The sequence below is a fragment of the Cryptomeria japonica genome, chromosome 4 (genome assembly GCF_030272615.1).
Source record: "Cryptomeria japonica chromosome 4, Sugi_1.0, whole genome shotgun sequence".
Lineage (NCBI taxonomy): Eukaryota > Viridiplantae > Streptophyta > Pinopsida > Cupressales > Cupressaceae > Cryptomeria > Cryptomeria japonica.
In genome coordinates this window covers 88,588,023-88,609,749 of record NC_081408.1, presented here as the reverse complement: position 1 = coordinate 88,609,749, position 21,727 = coordinate 88,588,023, and the positions used below count along the sequence as shown (strand labels likewise).

At 36.6% G+C, this 21,727-nt stretch overlaps 1 protein-coding gene across 1 annotated transcript; it reads left to right on the top strand.

Moving 5' to 3' along the window:
* The first annotated feature begins 19,744 nt into the window (after positions 1-19,744).
* LOC131032911 (putative F-box/FBD/LRR-repeat protein At4g03220) lies at positions 19,745-21,231 on the top strand. The gene is made up of 2 exons (XM_057964014.2): positions 19,745-20,629; positions 20,929-21,231. The coding sequence occupies exons 1-2, from the start codon at positions 19,745-19,747 to the stop codon at positions 21,229-21,231; spliced, it is 1,188 nt and encodes a 395-aa protein (XP_057819997.2).
* The last annotated feature ends 496 nt before the right edge of the window (positions 21,232-21,727 follow it).

Genomic DNA, 21,727 nt, shown 5'->3' with positions numbered 1-21,727 from the left:
GATGGATGGAATTGATAGGTTCATCAAACCAATCACCTTCGGGGGTAGATAACTTGTATTCTCTTGAGCCATATGCTGCTACTATAACAAAAGATCCTATCCAATTTGGTTCAAATTTAACCTTCTTTTCTCGGTCTTGTTGATTTCTTGTATTCTCCCTTAAAACTATATCTCCAATTTGAAAAATGTGTGACTTGACTCTATGATTATAACTTCTTTCCATTCTCTGTTGATACACTTTCAAATGATCTATTGCATTTTGGCAACGTTCCTGGATCAGTTCAGGTTCTTGGAGTCTAGAGACTTGTTGTTCTTCCTTTGGTACAAGACCTTTCAAGGAAATTCGTAGAGAAAGTATCTCTACTTCTACTGGTAATATGGCTTCTGAGCCATAGACTAAGAAATATGGAGTTACCCCCATTGGTTTGTGGATGTTGGTTCGGTATGCCCAAAGAGAAGGATTTAGCTGAATGTGCCAGTCTTTTCCAGCTTCATTGACTATTTTCTTCAATATTTTCAAGATAATTTTGTTTGATGCCTCATCTTGACCATTTCCTTGTGGATAATACAGAGTAGAAAACCTATGTTGGATATGAAATTGCTCACATAGTTCCTTCACATCTTGATTCTTAAACGGTCATCCATTGTCAGTGATAATGGTCATAGGAACTTCATAGCGACAAATTATATAATTCAAGATGAATGATGATATTTGTTTTCCTATCACTTTTGTTAGAGGTACTGCTTCAATCCATTTAGTGAAATATTCAATGGCAGTCAAAATGAACATATGTCCATTAGAAGATGAAGGATTTACCTTTCCTAACAAATCAAGGCCCCATTGAAAAAATGGCCATGATCTGACCATAGGATACAATTCTTGTGCTGGTGCGTGAATGAGATTCCCATGGATCTGACATTGTTTGCATTTTTTGGCATATGTGAATGAATCTCTCTCCAATGTAGGCCAATAGTAACCCATAGGAAGAAGTTTCTTAGCCAATGTTAATCCACTTGAGTGTGTGCCACAAATGCCTGCGTGAAATTTGTTAAGAACTTTCTTAGATTCTTCTTGTTCAAGACATCTCAATAAAGTACCATCTAGACCTCGCCTATATAAGGTATCAGCAATAATAGTATAGTGAGATGACTGGTGGATAAAATTTCCTCTTTAATTGCGAGATAGGTCAGGAGGAAGGATATTCTCTTTTAAGTATTGATAGGTTTGGCCGTATAAGGATTGACTGATTCCTGATATTTGACAAATCATGTAGGTATGTTGGGATTGAATGGTAGGGGTTAAGATATCTTCCATGAGGAATTCATAATGCTGTTGATTCTCCCGATTCTGTAAGAGAGATGCTAGTGTAGCCATTACACCTTCTGGTTTATTCTCATTTCTTGGGGTTTGAGTAAATGATATTTTTGCAAATTGCCCTTTAAACTCTTCTACCAACTTTTTATAGGGCATGAGCTTGCCATCCTTAGTTTTGTAATGATCATTTATTTTATTGATGATAAGTTGTGAATCACCATAAACATGTAATTCCTTGATATTCCATTCAATAGTCCTTTTGAGCCCAATAGTCAATGCTTCATATTCTACAGTATTGTTTGTGCATGGAAACCACAGTCTATATGATTTTGGAATTGCATGTCCTGAGGTGTGATGAATAAAATTCCTGCACCTAATCCATATTGTGTATAAGAACCATCAAAGTACAATTCCCAAAATTTTATACTTACTGTCATAATGTCTACATCAAGAAATTCAATGTGCAATGGTATGTTATTTTGTAAAGGAGCTTTAGCTAATTGACCAACAATGACCTATCCTTTGATAGCTTTTCGATCAACATACTCTATATCAAACTCACTCAGTATCATAACCCATTTGGTTAATTTGCCTATCAAATTTGACTTGTTCAGCAAATACTTTAGTGGATCTATCTTTGCTAGTAACTTCATAGAATGAGTCAGCTTATAATATCGCAGCTTCTGAGTTGCAAATACAACTGATAGACATGTCTTCTCTATTGCTGTATAATTCAGTTCATAGCTGACAAGTGTTTTACTGATGTAATACACTTCTCTTTCTTTTCCTTCTTCATCATGTTGAGCTAATAGAGCGCCTAATGATACAGTTGTCACCGAGATATAGAGCAACAATGGTTTGTCTTCGATTGGTGATACCCATACTGGAGGATTCATGAGATATTCTTTGATTTGCATAAAATATTCTTCACATTTCTGATCCCATTTGAATTGAACATTCTTATGTAGAAGATGAGTGAATGGATGACATCTATCTACTAATTGAGAGACAAATCTTCTAATTGATTGCAATCTTCCTTGTAAAGATCACAATTGACTTATGTTGCTAGGTGACTCCATCTCCATGATGGCTTTTACATTTTCAGGATCCAGTTCAATTCAACAGGCTGATATAATGTACCGAAGAAGTTTTCCAGAGGTTACTCCAAATGCACATTTCTTTGGATTTAATCTCAACTGATATCTTTCCAACCTATCAAAGATCTTGCTTAAGATGTTCAAATGTTCTTGTCTTGTATGAGATTTTGCAATTATATCATCTACATAATCTTCCATAAATGTATGCATCATATCATGGAAATTTGTCGTCATGGCCCTTTGATAAGTTGCTCCTTAATTCTTAAGCCCAAATGGCATAACATTGCAGCAATAAGTACCCCATGCAGAGGTGAATGTTATCTTTTTTTGATCTCTAGGGGCAATTCTTATTTGATTGTATCCTAAGAAGCCATCCATTATTGAAAACATCTCATGCCCTGCTAATAAGTCCACAATTATATCAATGTTTGGTAGTGGGAAATCATCTTTGGGACATGCTTTGTTCAAATCTCTGAAATCGGTGTAGACTCTTATGCTTTTATCCGGCTTTGACACTGGTACAATGCTTGAAACCCATTCTAGATAGGCAATAGGTCTTATGAAACCCGCCTCTAATAGTTTCTTTAGCTCGACTTTTACAAGAAGAGCAATGTGTGGATGCATCTTCCTTAGCTTTTTCTTAACTGGTTTTTCTTTTAAATCCATATTGAGATGATGCATTATAAGATCTGGATTAAGTCCAGGCATGTCAACATAGGACCAAGCAAAATTTATTTTTCTTTGTCTGAAGAGGTCTATGTATTCTTTCCTCTCTTTATCTGATAATGAGGCAGCAGAATAAAGTATCTTGGGATCCTTTGATGTTCCAATGTTTATTGCTTCTGTTGGTTGTATTAGAATAGTAGATCTCTCCTAAAAATACGTAGGGAGGATGTCAAAATTTCCATCTTCTGGTGCCTCCAAGAGGTTATCACTATCAGATACATCCTTTATTTTCCCTTTTGATTGATCTAGTGTTGCCATGAAATGGTTTTCAATAGTAGGTCTCTTTCCTTGTTTTATTTCAATTTTGTGACTGCAAAGTTTGGCATTCTCTTGACTGTAAGAAATGTTACTTGATTCGACAATGGAAGATATCTTAGGTCTTATGGGTTTGACAACATTAAGATACACAGCTAAGTCATGATCATTGGAAAAGACATCTAATTCAGGGTTTTCTAGATTATCCCAATCAATTAATTCAGGATGAAGAATGGGTAAGTCATAATCATTGTTATCGTTAGGTGCTTCAAAATTCATGACATAATGGTCATAATTTGGAGTAGAGTAGGTAATGTCATAGATAGAATTATCTTGAGGATTATCTCTCCCAAGTATTCTCCAATCTGTTCTAACAAAATTAGTATTAGCATTTTGTGGTTCACACTCAAATGGATCTTCATCTGACATTTGTCGCTTAAACGATTGGATTATATCAACACACACGTCTTTAGTACTGCAAGATCCTTCTTGATTATTTTCAATAAATTCATTTGCATTTTGAAGTTGACATACTAGTGCACATGATATAGAGAATTCTTTTGCTAGATTTTGTCTTCTTTCAAACTCAGTTTCTTCTGGACTAATAGTCAATTCTACTTGACTATCTCTTTGTTCTTCTATGGTTCTACTGTGAGATTTTTCCAAGATCAAGAGCTCAATGAAAAGTACAATAGAGACAAAATATAGGATAATAATAAACTATATTCTCATCAATAGATAAATGATCAATTGTTCCATTTTACATAGAATGTAGATGAGCCTGCTTATATAGGCAAGGCTTATGGATATGTGAGCACACAAACATGACATGTGGCTCAATAAGAAACAAGGGTAGGTAGGAAATAAGTGTGGCTAGTTAGGAGAAACAATATAATAGTCTACATGAGGTGGATCACCCACTAAATGTGGAGTGTAACAACAAGATCAACACCATAAAAGGTGGAAATTCTCCTACACACACTATCTCAATGTGGCACAAACACCCAAGTGTTTTATACCCAAACTACTATGAAATGCATTTCCTAAGTAAACTTAAGTAAAGTGTAATAATATCCATGATGAATAATTATTTACACCAACATCTACCATACCTTGGTACATCTTTCTCTTTATTTGATAAAAATCTGATATTTCCAAGTGCTTGATCTATATGTTTTTTTGCTTCTTGTGGTGTTATTTCTTTGTCTTTGTCATCCTCTTTCTTTTGTTGTCTTGTATATGCCTCTTTTCTCTTCATTCTGAGTTCTTCTTGTCTTCTTTCTAACTCCATCTTTTGTTTTGTAATAAACAAGTCTTCCTTTGTGATGGCTGCTTTCTCTTCATTTCTTTCTTCACTTGATATACTAGATGAGACATCTGGACCCCATTCATATTCATTTGAATCTGTCTCTGAACCATTGTCTAGGGCTATACCACTATACCACTTAGGGGAGTGCACTTAAGTCTACAATGCAAGATGGGTCCCGGCTACTAGGCCATGTTAGGTACCCATGCACAAATGCAAATGCATGCAAACCAATGCAATGAAATTTCTCACAAAGTGCGGAAAGAGAGAAAAACCCAATGGGAAAAAACCCTCCCCCAAAAGAGAGATGAAAACTAGATACAAAGAACTCTCATAGAAGTATGTGAGGAACAAAACCCCATGTGAAGAAAAAGTCCCCCCATATGAGAGAAGAAGAGAAGCTAGGAAACCCCCCCTCAATGTGGAATCTGCACCAATGATAGAAGCTCGATGTATGAAGAAACTCCTCCACGAACGTCAAACAACATTCCTCCCCTTAGGAAGAAACAAAACCAAAGGTGTATCCATGAAGTCTCCCCAATCATGAAGGGAAGATGTATGAAGAAAACTCATGATGAAAGGAATCTCTAAAAATTGTTCAAGTGTCCCCATGTCGATGCGGAAAGATACCCCCTCCAAAGGTGGTAAACTGTGCCACACTGTTGAAAAAGGCACTCCAAGATCTAGTGGAGATGGATGTAGAACATGTCCCAAAGACTCACATGTCTCCTCAAAAAATAAAGAGACCTCCTCCAACTGCTGTACATAAGTATCCAAAATCATGTCAACCTCGAAAGAATGATCATGTAGAGAATTAACAAGAGGGTCAGAGTGTTCCCTCACAACAATCAAAGAAAGATCACCTTCATCAAATAGAAGATGAATGTCATCAATGAAGTCTCCCAAATCTGCAATGACACTAATGCTTGAGACTTAGAAGCCTTAAGAATGCCCATGCTTATCAACTTAGTTTGTTCCATCATCAACATTTCATTGAAAGCATCAAATGTAGCCATTGTGTAGCTTGAACCCATTGTCATCCTATGGGTTTGGAAACTAGAAACAAATGCTACATATTCTTGTGGAAGCTTGCCTATCAAGTTGAATATCAATTGAGTATCCTTCTTATCAATGCCACAATCTTTGAGTTGTGCCCTCAACTCATTTGCCTTAGTGACATAATCTTGTATAGTATCAAAGTTCTTGGGATCTAACATGGTGAGATCACTATCAATATGATATCCCCTATCTCATCAACTTGACCATATAAGTCTTGAAACCTTTGCCAAGCATCCTTGATTAGAGTACATTTCTCAATATGAAAAATGAGATCCTTTGATGCATACTTTCTTAAGGTACCAATTGCCATGATATTTTTAGTAAGCCAATCTAAGTGACCAACTGGATCAACCTTAGGATCAGCAAGAGAAACAATAGTTCCATCAATGTAATGAGTTAGTCCTTTTTCCATAAGTTTAATCCATGCATCAATTTTCCAAGTAGCATAATTATGAGGAGTTAAGAGAGGAAACTTCGAAGAACCCATAGAAGCAAAAAGGAAGGAACACAAGAGCACAAAAGCACAAGAGACACCCCCCCAAATTCACTCAATCAAAGTACCCCCTCCCCCCCCCCCAAAATGATGATTTTGGCACTTTATATGTAGTGCATGTACAATAGGCCACTTGCAAACAATGGCAAGGTGGAATTCTGATTTTGTTTTACAACTGCCCCAATAGGTTGAGAACTTCAAAGAAAAAGATCAGAAAGATAGATCTATGCAATACAAATGCCAAATTGGCCAAATAAGACCATATGACAAAAGTAAAATTTCTACCCATAATTGCTGCAAACTGATAGCATATTTTGAGAGTAGACAAAAAATAATGTACTTTAAAAAAAAACAGCACTTGAAAAGGAGTTCGTATGAGCCTGAATGGAGACCTGGAAGTTGCAGAAATGAGGATTGGACAGGTATAGTCACCAAAAACTGAGAATTCTAAAAATATGTCCATCAAAATCAGAAAATAATTCCACCACGTGAAAGTACACGAAATTATAGCCCATAGTTCCTTTAGAAGAACGCTTTGCTTCATCATAAGCTTTAATAGTTATTTTCTTCTTTGGATCTAATGCATTTTTTGAATATCCCAAAACTTTTATTAAACTTAATGCACAAATGTCTAAGCCCGCTCCACCATCTATGAGTACGCATTTGACATGATTTTTATTAATGGTGACTTCAACATATAAAGGAGCATTGTGAGGATGTTGCAAGGATGCGTCATCCTTTTCAGAAAATGATAAGCAATGACGGGCTATAAGGTGTCCCACCATGTTTTGGAACTGATCCACATCCATGTCTTTTGGAACTGTTGTTTCCACTAAAGATTTTTCCAAAATTTCCTTATGCATAGGTGAAACTTCGAGAAGTTCCAAAATGATATTTGAGTGGGTATTCTTTGTAATTTCTCTACTAGATCGTATTGTTATGAAGTGGATGTTGAGTCTTTTATTATACCCGGAAAGGTGACCTTTTCTTTGCTTCTCGTAATGACATTGATTGGCTTTGAAGGTGGATTATCTTTAACAATGATGACATTTACCACATCATCATATGTATGTGTAGTTCACTTTGGCTTTTCTTTGTCATCTTTTAATTGGGATGGTTCACCTTTTTCATAATTCAGGAGTGGAGTTTTGAAAGCTAGGTGTGATTCGTTTATCTTATGGCTATCCAACATTATAGTTCCATTATCGATTAGATCTTGGATAAGGTGTTTCAATCTCTGACAATCATTTGTTTGGTGTCCTTTATTCTGATGGTAATTACAAAAATGATTGTTATTCCACCAATTAGGATTTATTGGTGGTTCATAACTTCTTGCTTCTGGTAAAACAATCAATTTGTTTGCAAGAAGAGTTTGTAAAGCTGATTCTAATGGCTCTCCAATGTTTGTGAATTTCCTACGAGGATTGGAGAAGAAAGACTTGGCTTTATTGCTTTCTTGATTGTTATTGTTTGGGATTTGACTTGATAGATTAAAAATTGGTTGTTGTTTCATAGCACTATTGTCATCATTTCCTCCATTGATGACATTCTTACTCTTTGACCAAAATTTAGGTTTGTCATTGTTGTTGTTGTAATAATTATCGTAAATTTTTAGCTCTCCTTTCTTTACCATCGCATCTTCTATTTTCAAACATCAGCTTGGTGAAAGAGGGAGGACACTACATTTTTAGTCGATAAATCATCTCATTGATAAGATTATCAATGAATATGTCCATCTTTTCTTGATCAGGTACATTTCTTCGATACCTATTAAACATCCATTTCCGTCGTTGCAAGAAGATCATAAAAGATTCACCATTCTTTTTTTTAACATATCATAAGTCCAGCATTGTTATCTCATTCCTTACATTGTAGGAATACTGTGAAATAAATCTATTCATGAGTTCTTCAAAATATTTGATTTTGGATGGTAATCTTGATAACCATTCCATTGATTGCTACTCCTAGGGAAAAGACACATCAGATAAAGTTTCGTTGTGCGTGAATTCCATACTCATAGTACAAAACTCCCTAATGTGATCCTGAGGATCCAATTTTCCATCGTATTTGTCATACTTAGGGATCTCACAATGCTGTGGAAATGATGCCATATTCAAATTTTTATTGAAAGGATATGGGCAGATATGTTCTAATGAATACTTCTTGGAGCTTGTTCCCTTTCATATCCTTTATCTATTGTTGTAGAGTTTGCATTTGTTGAGTCAGGTTTAACAATGAATTATCCATATAGTTTCTCCTTATTTCTTCGTAAGTTCTTTTATCACTATGCTCTTTTCTTGTGTCATCCTGTTCTTTTCTTGTTTCTTCATGACTTTCTTTGTTCACATCTTCATTATTTGGATCATCTGTGTTTTGGGTGTTGCTTACCTTTACATCTTGTTTCAAGCTTTCTATGTTAAAGTCTTGTGGTAATTTATCTCCTGATTTTGCCAACATCAAAAGATATTTCTCTTTTTGTTTTGCCAATAATTTTTCCATTAGTCTATAAAATTTGAAATCTTACTCGAGGTCTCTAACGGTGCTATTGACTGCTTCTTCGTCAATAGTGATATACCCAAAAGTTTGGAATATCGGATTATCTTCTTCTTCCATTTGTTTTTGTTGTTTTCTAAGTTGTTCATATTGAGCTCTAGAGTCTAAACTGGCATGTGATTGTTTCATATTTTTTGAAGTTTTCGAAGGACAAGTCAATAGGTGATTGTTGGCTTAGGAAGATATGCCTTGTGATTTTACCACTATTGTTTGTTCACCGTGATAAAGCATCTCTTTGTTGAAAAGCACGTCCTTGCAAAATTTCTCCATCAAACTCTGTTCTGTAACCACGTAAGTAGTGATGAAAACTGTGTAGGAATGTCCTATGTCTTAATAAGATCTTGCAATTTATATACAAGAATCTTATTCTTTCCTAGGTAGCTTTATAACTGGGTTTTCTATTCTTAAGGTGATTGTAGCGTCCTAAAATTGTGACACTTGCAATTTCGACTGCATTTCGGTCTTCACGATGGCGACGCAACACGCAACCTGAATGGAGACCCCAAAACTTGCTCATGACACTGAAAACTGCATTTTTCATGCACCCTGGCCTGAACCTCCTTGCACCCTGCTGCCCCGGGAGGTAGGACCAGAGCGCCCAGTGCCCTGGTCCTCCAGGACCAGGGCGCCCAGCACCCTGGTCCTTGGGTCCTATTTTGGGCCCGGTCTCCTAAGGGGCTCGGGTCTTTTTGATTGCAATTTGGAAAATTACATTCCCTGGTCGGCCTAAGGTCGGGAAAATCAGTCTATCAGCCCTAATTGACAAGTATATAAATGACATTTTCCTCTTTCATTCGATATGATGGAAAAGGCATGGAAACTATACTCAAGCATTTAGGCATTCAAGCATTCTTTCAAGCAATTGATCATTTCAAGTCTCCATTCAAGGCTAAGTGTTGCATTCAAGACAAGGATTCTACCATTGAAGAGGAGATCACATACTACATGCTACAACATACAACATCTAAACCTTCGCACATAAGGATACAAACATCCTTAGAACAAGGTATTAGTACTTGTTTTACAGTCATTTACATTTACAGCTCTTGCTCATTTCTTGGTTAATTCCAAAACCGGGGTTTGACCTAAAGGCAAACCCCTAATCCCTAACCCCCCAATCGTCTTCGCTTTTCTGTGTGTAGGTTGCAGGTACGCGGCTGAAATTGAAGATCTGGAATCCTTGTGCAGAGACGAACAGATCCCCCTTCGTTTCGCGGATTTTTCGGAGGACCGTGGCGTCGGGCGCCATCGTCCCGACAACTTTTGCTCAAATTTGCAGGACAGCGCCGTATCGACATTTTACTGCTAATTCCAGGTCCGCAGCTTCATCCTATAACCCGAACTCAGTTTATAAGCGAATCTTTATGACTTTCTATGCATCCTTAGCTTAATTTCCTTAATCAACATTCTTTACAAAAGAGGGTAGCTTTTCTTTCCAAACCCTTGAAATTCATTTAGCATCCAATCTTACATCATGTGGGATTTAATCTTATGAGTTTCAACCCCTCTTTTGAATGTAAAGTCTTCCCCCTAAGTGAAAACCCATCGAATCCTAGCGAACCTCCCTTCTCTCTCCTTGGAGTTAGAAGAAGGGAGACCAACTAGGGTTCGACCGCGATTTTCCGCTTTACATTTTGGTGAACCCGACGTGAACATCCTTTCTGATTTTTCATGCTTAGATCTGAAAAAATTGATTACATTTCCATGTTTGATCTTTTGCAAAATTTTAGAGGTGATTGCATAAAAACCCTAAATTTCTTTTTAGTAATTAAACTTGCGAAATGTCTAAATGTTAATGCTTGTTTCAGATCTGTCCATCTATTACAAATTATCAATTCATATTTGTGCTTTAATTTTGAAAATTAAGTGGTTAAAAGTCAAAACCCTAATTTTTGAAACCCTCTTGATTCAACCTTTGTCCGACAATTTGACCAATCAAAACATCTCCAAATCAGCTGTAACTTTGGATTCCGCAATAAAATCACAATATCTTTCATCCCTGAAAATTTGGAAAAAAGTTGCGAGGACCGTGTTGCACTCCGAGCGCCATCATCCCCGACATTTTTTCCAAAATTTCGGGAGCGAGATCTTGCTGTATTTTCCTGCTAAAATCCAGAATTTTGGCTGATTTTGTCAATTATAACACTTTCAAAATTACAGTCAAAGTTGGTCTTGTGATTGCTTGGTCTAAGGCTCCTAATCATTCAAAAATTATCAAAACTGAAATTTTGTGTCAAAATTGTGTTCTTACTGTCTTAGATCTAAAAATTGTATTTGCATTCATTCGAAATTTCAGTGCTTTATTCAAATATTTACATTTTGTGACTTTTGAAATTAAGTGCCTAATTACAACAACTTTGATTTCCGCTTTCAAAATTGAATTTAGCGTGAAATTGAGTCAATTTTCAAATTTCAAAATTTGCATTGCTCTTGACATTCCCTCTAAAATCATAAAATTCAAAATTTCAGTTTCCCTCTCTTTTTCAAAATTCAAATTTTGCATTTTTCGACAATCTTGATAGGGTTCAATTTTGAATTTGCAACTTTAATTTGGCCTATCTACAGATCGTAAAATCCCTCAATTTTTTCAGATTAGCTCTAAAATCATCATACCTTTCATCCCTGCAAATTTCGAAAAAAGTTGCAAGGACCGTGTTGCACTCCGAGCGCCACAGTCCCGGACATTTTTTCCGAAATTTCGGGAGACTGTTGTGATTGTATTTAACAACTTAAATCTGGAAGATTGGCTGGTTTTACTGAAAATTGCTACCTCTAAAATCAAAATCACCTCTCTCTCTGTAGTGCATGAGTTTTACAACAATAAGCCCTACTTACACTATTCCCGTTAGACGAAGCCGTAGAATTAAGTCTTTCCGAGGTTTAACTACCGAGGAGATGGAACCTAATTTGAATATCCTTTTTAACGAGGACATGGGTAATTTCTCTAATCCTCCTAATGATGAAGAAGCTCCCCATGAAGTTTCTGTTGAACAACTTTCCAAATTGGATAACCAATTTGACGATTTTCACCAATGGATGTCTCATGAGTATCCCGATAGTCAAGCTCTTCCTTTAATTGAGGGTCTAAAACGTATGCTTCAAAGAGATAAGAATGGAATTGATGTTTTACGTGGTATCGCACACATTGTGGATTCGAATGTGATGCCTATGAAGAGTTGTGCTGAATCTTTAGGTTATACACAACCTCCTACACAAGTCAATCACTCTATTCCTTTGACCACTTCTATTGCTAGTTTACCTACCTTTACATCAAACATCATGGCTACCTCTATACAAGACATTCCTCCTGTGATCACTAGTCATGGGGGCAATCCTCCTTCTTCAATTAACCCTATTCCTTCATTCAATCCAACTTCTTCATTCATTCCTTCAATAAGTGTTCCTATTACATCTTCACAAATGAACATGACACAAGGGGGCAATTCATTTAACCATTCCATTCCTCCTTGTAGTGTTCCTCCTATCCAATCATCCCCTATGGTTGACTATCATAGGGTCCCACCACCTTACTCTTTACCATCTTTCAATAACATCACACCTCCATCTCAATCTAACACACCTAATATGAACTCTTCGACTGAAGCTACCATTAATAATCTTGCACAAACTGTCTCTTCTTTACAGCAACAAATTGCCTCTATGAATCAATCTAAGTTTAGTGCGCCCACATTTGATGTTGCGAGCCCACTTTCTCTTGACATTGTTCGAGCTATTCCTCCAAAACATGTTGAAATCCCGCATTTGGAACTTTATAATGGTAAAGGAGATCCTCTAACACATGTTAAGACTTTTCAAACAATATGTACTGATTTTGCTTATGACCAAAGGTTGCTTGCAAAACTATTCACTAGAACATTAAGAGACAAAGCCCTACAATGGTATTGCTCGTTGCCTTCCTATTCTATTTCTTCTTTCGAACAACTTGCAAATGCTTTCATTCAACAATTTCAAAACAATATAAGTCCTAAAGTTACTTTGATTGATTTAATGCATTGTAAACAAGGTGTTAAAGAAAAAGTGACTGATTTCATTGGTAGATATAAGCATTTGTATGCTCAAATTTCTTTTCCAGTGCCTGATAATGATATTCAAAGAATCTTTATTTCTAATTTGCAAAAAGATATTCGAGACAAACTTCTATTTTCTGAGTTTACTTCTTTCCAACAGTTGTGCGCCACTCTTCACAATTATCAACTGACTGTGAGTCAAATGGAACAATCACATCCTATGGCTCCGAGTGATAAGGGTGATAGTAGTCAACAACCATTTGGGAAGTTTAAACCGAACAGAGATTCCATCAAATTCAATGAAAACATCATCAACAACAATGTGAATGCAGCATCAGGTGTGCCTCCTATTTCTAAATTTTTCAGGAAAGAAAGAAAGTATACTCCTTTGAATGAATCATTGCATGATATTATGAATAAGTTATTGGGACAAAATGTGCTTACTCTTCCTCCTGTACGACAAATTGATCCTGCAAAGATTACTTCACCTTATTTTGATCATAAATCTTTCTGTCATTTTCATCGTCAGCCTGGTCATGATACTGAAAAATGTTTTTCTCTAAAGGGTAAAATTCAAGATTTGATTGATAATAATACTATCTCTGTTTCTAGAGTGAATGATAAAGGCAACACATCTGTAGCTCCTCCTAACCAAAATCTTTAGATTTTTACTGATCCATTACCTTCTCATACTTCTCATACTTCTAATGTGATTGAGGCTAATGATTCCTCTTTCTCATCTGATGGTCTTGTGTCTATGACTCCGAATGTGATTAACTTTGTAGAGCAACAAGAAAACCCTAAAGAACCTTCCATCACATTTGATTCTAGCGAAACCATTAGGGCACCTGATGGTCCTTTATACATAGTTGCAAAAGTCAAGAATATGCCTTGCCGTGGAGTGCTTATTGATCCTTCGTGCATGGTTAATGTTATTACTGAAGAATTTCTTTTTACTTTGCAATTGAATCAAGTGATCTATGACAAAATAGATGTGATTGTGAAACTATTTGATGCATTTTCTTCTCCTGCAATTGGTTCTATTACATTGCCTATTGAGATCCATAACAAATCCCTTGATGTGAACTTTGCTATTATTCCTTCTTCCGAACAATTTCGTGTGAAGCTTGGCTATCCTTGGCTATCTTCCATGAAAGCTATTGCTTCTCCTATTCATAAGTGTTTGAAATTTCCCCATAATGGTGAAGTTGTTACTGTCAATCATAGTCTCTTTAAACCAGCCGAAAGAACCTCTAGTGTTCCTATTGATTACTTTTGGCCCAAACAATTCCAATCTCTTCCTCCGCGAAGTGATCATCTTTTCAAAACTTATCAAAAGTGGAAAACAGATATGATCTTATCTCTAAGTGAACTTGACATTCGTATCATTCTTGAGAAGGAAATTCTTCCTTTGAAAGACAAAACTAATGTCTTTCCCCAAGAATATTCCCAACTCGTCCCCATGGATGTGACTATGTCTATGCCTAATAAATCTTCTAAAAGTAGACCTATACCTCCTCGTCATGATGGACTTGGTCTTCTTCCTAAACCAAAAACTCCTCCTTTATATGGAGCAGTTCCTCCTCCTGCCTTCTATAGAGAGAAGAGACCTTCTTCTTCTCCTATTATCCAGCCTAAGAGACCACAACCTAAACACCCAAGTGATAAGGATGAGAACATTCCTCCTCCTCTATCTTCTACACTTCCTACTAAGACTAGACGTAATCGTTCTGCACGGGAACGTCGATGAAAGCATCATCTTAGGACTCAAGCAGCTGCTTCTCAAACTTTGCAATCTCCAAAAACACCTTCAACAAGCATTATTCCATTTTCTCCTCAGCCGGACATTGAGCCTAAATCTCCTAAACATAAGATGCATGATGATCTTGATCCTGTGCGAGTTAAAGATCCTATTTTTATAAATCTTGATGATGATATAAATGTTACTCCTCTTGCTTCTGATAGTGAATATGAACTTGTTGATGTCGATAACCATTTATCTAATGAATTTTCTAAAGCACTTATCCTAGCTCCTAGACAAGAACAACGTGGCTTGGAACATGAACATAGCCCTTGTTTGGATCTTGTGATAGCTCCATCTGCTGTGTTGAATGTTCCTCCTCTAGCGTGTTCCCTGCCTTCCCGAAACATTGTTCAGCAAGATCGGGGGGTAGATGACATGCTAGACTAGTTACATTAGCATGGCAGATTCTCTCCCCCTCCCTTTTGTTACTTCTTCTATATGTTATTCTCATTCCTCTATTTGTCATCCTTAGTGTTGTCTACTTGAGGACGATGCAAAGCATTCAGATCTCTCGATCTCTCTCATGTTGACTCAAAAGACACATGTGTTCCCTTCTTCTAGGTGACCTTCCTTGATTGGGGAATGAAGAACAATTATGCATACATACATATGATATATATATATGAATTATCATACAGCATACTGACCCCAAGGAAAGCGAAGTCACCTCATGCTTTGTGCTTTGTGTCTATTATCTTTGGGTTTATCTCACACTTGGGGGCTAAATCTTTGCGATAATGTGCTCCTTTTCCTTTCTCATTTCTTATGTGTATCACTACGTTAAAACAATCACCCCCGTTGAGGCGTGTGCGATCACTTTAACGTAGGGGGCCATACACCCTGTCTATCCTTTCAAAGATACTTGAAAACTTCTTGGCAAACTTAGCTTTGTCTTGAAGATTTTTGGTATTTCTTTTGCATGACTCATAGTGAGGGAACCTTACTACTGACAGTCATGGTTCTTCCTCATGATCTTCCCTTTTACTTTGTTAATCGAAGTTGTAAGATCCTTAGTCCACTGGGGGCTTGGTGTATCTTGCCTCCTTGACGTGGTGAAAGTCTTTCAATGTTGTTTCCTTGTACTTTACCGGAAGTATGAGCATACATACTCCCGCTAAAGTGGGGGCTAAATGTAGCGTCCTAAAATTGAGACACTTGCAATTTCGACTGCATTTCGGTCTTCACGATGGCGACGCAACACGCAACCTGAATGGAGACCCCAAAACTTGCTCACGACACTGAAAATTGCATTTTTCATGCACCCTGGCCTGAACCTCCTTGCACCCTGCTGCCCCGGGAGGTGGGACCAGAGCGCCCAGCGCCCTGGTCCTCCATGACCAGGGCGCCCAGCGCCCTGGTCCTCCAGGACCATGGCGCCCAGCGCCCTGGTCCCTGGGTCCTATTTTGGGCCCGATCTCCTAAGGGGCTCGGGTCTTTTTGATTGCAATTTGGAAAATTACATTCCCTGGTCGGCCTAAGGTCGGGAAAATCAGTCTATCAGCCCTAATTGACAAGTATATAAATGACATTTTCCTCTTTCATTCGATATGATGGAAAAGGCGTGGAAACTATACTCAAGCATTCAGGCATTCAAGCATTCTTTCAAGCAATTGATCATTTCAAGTCTCCATTCAAGGCTAAGTGTTGCATTCAAGACAAGGATTCAACCATTGAAGAGGAGATCACATACTACATGCTACAACATACAACATCTAAACCTTCGCACATAAGGATACAAACATCCTTAGAACAAGGTATTAGTACTTGTTTTACAGTCATTTACATTTACAACTCTTGCTCATTTCTTGGTTAATTCCAAAACCGGGGTTTGACCTAAAGGCAAACCCCTAATCCCTAACCCCCCAATCGTCTTCGCTTTTCTGTGTGTAGGTTGTAGGTACGCGGCTGAAATTGAAGATCTGGAATCCTTGTGCAGAGACGAACAGATCCCCCTTTGTTTCGCGGATTTTTCGGAGGACCATGGCGCCGGGCGCCATCGTCCCGACAACTTTTGCTCAAATTTGCAGGACAGCGCCGTATCGACATTTTACTGCTAATTCCAGGTCCGCAGCTTCATCCTATAACCCGAACTCAGTTTATAAGCGAATCTTTATGACTTTCTATGCATCCTTAGCTTAATTTCCTTAATCAACATTCTTTACAAAAGAGGGTAGCTTTGCTTTCCAAACCCTTGAAATTCATTTAGCATCCAATCTTACATCATGTGGGATTGAATCTTATGAGTTTCAACCCCTCTTTTGAATGTAAAGTCTTCCCCCTAAGTGAAAACCCATCGAATCCTAGCGAACCTCCCTTCTCTCTCCTTGGAGTTAGAAGAAGGGAGACCAACTAGGGTTCGATCGCGATTTTCCGCTTTACAGTGATACTTAAAATTCATATAAGCATCTGATAGTTCACAAGTTTGTTTGATTCCAATGTTGGTGCAATTCTGATTTTGATATGACTTAAGTTCAAAAATAGGAAAGATATATCCAAGATAATGAACATAAGATGAATTGATCAAGCTTTGTGATAGAGGATTTGCTATATCCCGATGAGAGAGTTGACAATGATGTTGATTTGTTTGCACTTAAAATGTTTGAATCAAGAGCTTGTTGAATGCTTATGCTTATGGAAACTTTTCAGAAAGAGCCTATTGGATTAGTGACCCAATTGTTGAACTAGTTTGAAAATGTGTGATTGTTTAGAGACAAATCTACTCAAGAAGTGTTTTGATACTGATGTTGAAATTTTGGTTTGATATGCTTTTTAGAAATTGAAAAAACTTTTGTGCTAACTCTTGTGGCAAAGAGTGTTAACTTATGGGATAAAAGCGCTATTTTGTTGTTTGAAAGCGCCATTCTGATTATGTTTCAAGGATTCTTCTCAAATCCTTTAGCAAGTTGTTAGATTTTTGCTCATTTTTTTAGAAGATGATTTTCTTCAATTTTTTACCATTTTGAACATGTCATAGACATAGAAGACACAATTTTTTTGAAAAAAAAAATGCATAAGCAAGTACAAATCCTATGGTAGGCTAAGACAATAATTGTTGAATCTCACATGGGGTTTCTCCCTGAGGCTACACTATTCAAAAAGGATATTTAGATGCTTGACCCCACTAGCTCCACCCTCGACACTTGCTTCTCTGGGGCAGCCAAGCACCATTTTCCATGAAAAATCCCCATAAAAAACTTTATATCTCTTCTAAGAACCGTTTGTGTGTGAGCCGCTTCAGAGGTCCGACCTCCCGCGTCAACAACTAGAAGGATTTTGGAAACTATTACAAGTAGTTTTTAGTAAAGGCTTCCGGTCATGTGACCATACATGTGACACTTTCAGCTCTGTAATTACAGAAGGTTCCCAGCCTATAGAGGTTACGCTCCATAGGGTTTATGGGGAAACATAGTGTTTGTATGAACTTATCAACACATGTTGCTTGTGACTTTTGTCACAAACATCATTTATTTAGAGTGGATTGGAAGGACTCGGTATTAGCCTGTTTCCACTTTGGGTCGTTCCCCTCTCACTGGCCCCCTCAAGGTAGCTTGGGAAGGCATGCCCTCTAAAGGTTATACATAAAAGCAAGTAGGCCTGGTTTTCTAATCACCATATAATGGTGAGAGCATACTTACCTACTACTTCATCAAGCATGAAAAACACGTCCATTTTAGCTTTTGTAACATCTATATGCAACTATTTTAAAGAAGTCACTCAAAAATGCAAGTTGCATGCTGTTAATTTATCCGTCTTAGTTAAGCTAAATGAACATAACATGATGTGTTACTTTCCAAATTAGGACTCTTAATAAACTAGGTGAGGAAATGCATGAATTTTTTTAAAAAATAACCCTGCACATGCATTTCCGTAGTTTGAAAAATTTAAGTTCTTGGACATTCAGACCTGCGATAAAATTTTGTTAGTTATTCTAACAAATGCGTTGTCTTTCACCTCAAAAGCGCTAACCTAAAGGACAAAAGCACTAACCTAAAACACAAAAACGCTTCTCTACAGACTAATAAGGGATAATTCTCTGACAAAAGCGTTAACCAAACTAACAAATGCACGAACCTGAATGACAAAAGCGTTGTTTTGAAGATTAAATGCATTAATTTACAGACAAAAGCGCTAACCTAAATGACACATGCGCTAACCTGAAGGACAAAAGTGCTAACCTATCAAATAAAGGGGCTATCCGAATTCACACAGGCTAACGAAATGAATTAAATAAATTAATCTTTTCAAATTAACTATTTATTAGAAAAATAAACATTAAATAAATATAAATTATTTATTTAATCACTCATAGCCAATTTTTATGTGTATACAGATACATAAAAAGGTGTATGGTGAAGTAGGAACAGATCCAACTTTAAAACAAATAATGTTATTATCAATATTTTTATGTTTTTAAACCCCCATTCAATATAAACACAATTAAAAACAAAATGATACTACATCATAATATCTCTAAACAAAATATTTTTAATTTGGTAAATACTATAATGTATAAATTTGACATAAAACTTAATATTAAAAAATATATTGTTAATTTTATTTTTTAATAGAATGGTCAAACACCACAACAAACTCAAGCAACCATAACCACTCTTACCTACATCTGAATCCTAAAGAAGCCCCAATGCATCATGCTAAACAAGAGTCAAAATTATTCATTACAATTCTTAAATATAGAATTTGAAAAAAAGTAAATTATAATTTATTTATAATAAATAAAAGATAATGATATTTTGGTGCATTCTAAAAATTAAATAAAAAAAGTCAAAAACATATTACGAGGTGGACTTTAGACGTCCCAAAAAAATGTTGAATATCGTGCAAAGTGGGTGGGAAGATGAAACAACGATAAACGCCTAAATGAAAGTTGATTCCCACACAAAGCGGTAAATGCGTAAATGAAACTGAGTTGGCAATATACGATTGTGGAACACTTTTAATTACTTCACGCTGCACTCCTCGGCTTTGAGCTGCTTTTCTTTATTTGTTTAAACTGCTATAAATATTTAGGGTCCCAGTGATTTCTCAATGCCCTAATCTCTCTCACATATTTTTTCACGCGTTAGGGTTTGAGCATACTGCGTTTCGCTATGGTTCGCAAAAGAAGTCGACTAACCCTAGACGACTTGCCAGATTGCATTCTGCCCCTCATTCTCAGTAAAATTCCTTTCAAACAAGCAGTTCATTGTTCACTTGTCTCAAAAGGATGGAAATTTTGCTGGACATTTGCAAAAAATCTAAAATTTCCAGAGGATTTCTTTTCTTCATCGCGTAGCCCTACTGAAATCCAAAATATAATAGATCTTATTTTTGAGCTTCATTCTGGTCCGCTTGAAGTTTTCGAGTTTAACAATGTTCGATTCTGCTGTTCAAGTGACAAGATTTCTGATTGGATTCATCGCGCTGCTCTCAAAAGTGTGCAAGAGATTAAGATTATAGAGAAGGTTTCAGAAATTTATGAAGTTCCGGCAGCCATATTTTTATGTCAAAATCTCAGATCTTTGGCTTTGAAGAGTTTTCTGCTGACAAATCTACCACACGGTTTTGGTGGCTTGGCCGACCTGACAACATTAGATCTTTGTAATGTTGATCTGAATGACAAGATCGTTGAGCTCATGTTGCAATTATGTCCAGGTTTGGAAACCTTAATCCTTAGTAACTGCAATGGACTTGAAAGATTAAAGATATGTTCAAAGAGTCTCATTGCTCTGTCTATCTCCTCTAAAATCAAAGCAATAACAGCAAGTTGTCCGCGATTAACAAGCCTTATAATATTGCTTGATAACACCGAGACGAAATTGGATTTGCCAGCATGTTTAAGCCTGTGTACAAATGCAGGACTTGAATCATTTACAGCTCTAAGAACTCTTAGAAGAATTACCTTTTTGCACTGCATTTTTTGGCACGATGTAAAGATTCTCAAAGAATTTCCAGACTTGGAACAAATGTGTGTACACAAGGATCAATGCTCGGATGTAAGTTTTAATGGATTATTTTATATCAAATTTAGTATATCTAATTTTCCAAACAAAAGCGTGAGTGTGGCAAACTGACAACCGCTTCCAGTGTAGCATTTCTAGTCAAGGCATTAAGAATACTGTACTATTCCCCATTTACGACTTTTCTGTACTTTTCGTCTATTATTTGTTAGGGTTATAATACTCCATTTGAATCTTTAATTAGAATTGTATTTCCTTGTATGTTTATTTACTAATTCTGACTCAATCTCTCAAAAGTATCGATATTCTTTCTTTGATCTGATGGTGCAATGCAGACAGACTTCTTTCAGCGTGATGATGAGGCAATTTTACCGCTGGAGAATCTAAAGTGGGTTCATCTGAACATAACCTACTTTCATCACCCTGTGCCTCTACTTTCCTGTCTTTTTCGAATAGCTCCGGCTTTGAAAACATTATTAATTTCCCGAAAGAAAGGATTCAATGGCGTTAGTGCTGAGGAATTTATCAATCTGGCTTGGAATCTTCAGCGACCTTCTACAGAAACCAAAGTTTTCTTATCACGGTGTACTGCAAGGGAAAAGATATGCGTCGACTGCGATCTTGTGAATTTCGTCTGAGAGAGACGGAATCTTGCGGTGAAGATGAACATAGGGTTTATCTGGGAGATCGACGGAGAGTTTAGTTAGGGTTTGTGCTTAATTTTTTTGGGGTTAATTTACAGCTGGAAGGAAATACATTGAAGTTTTTTTGTTTTGATATTGAAGTTGGAAGGATGAATGGTGTTATTATACATAAATATTTATTTTGTACGTGGAGAGGATGACTAATTTTAAAGTTATTTCTTGAATGTTTCTCTTCAGCATTTATTGGCATAAGATTAATTCCTCCCCTTTTGCATGAGGAGAACTCCATGAGAGGTTAAAAAAGAATTTACATGGAGTAGATAATTATAGTTTTTTTATTAATTGGGATGTGATGTCTTTTGTTTTCAACGAGTTGATCATTTGAGTAAAAATATTTATGTTTTTATTGTTGAAGTAATTTCTAGTAATTTGTTTGTATTTTTATTTCTAAAACAAAATCAAACCCTAATTGTAAATCAAATTCAACACT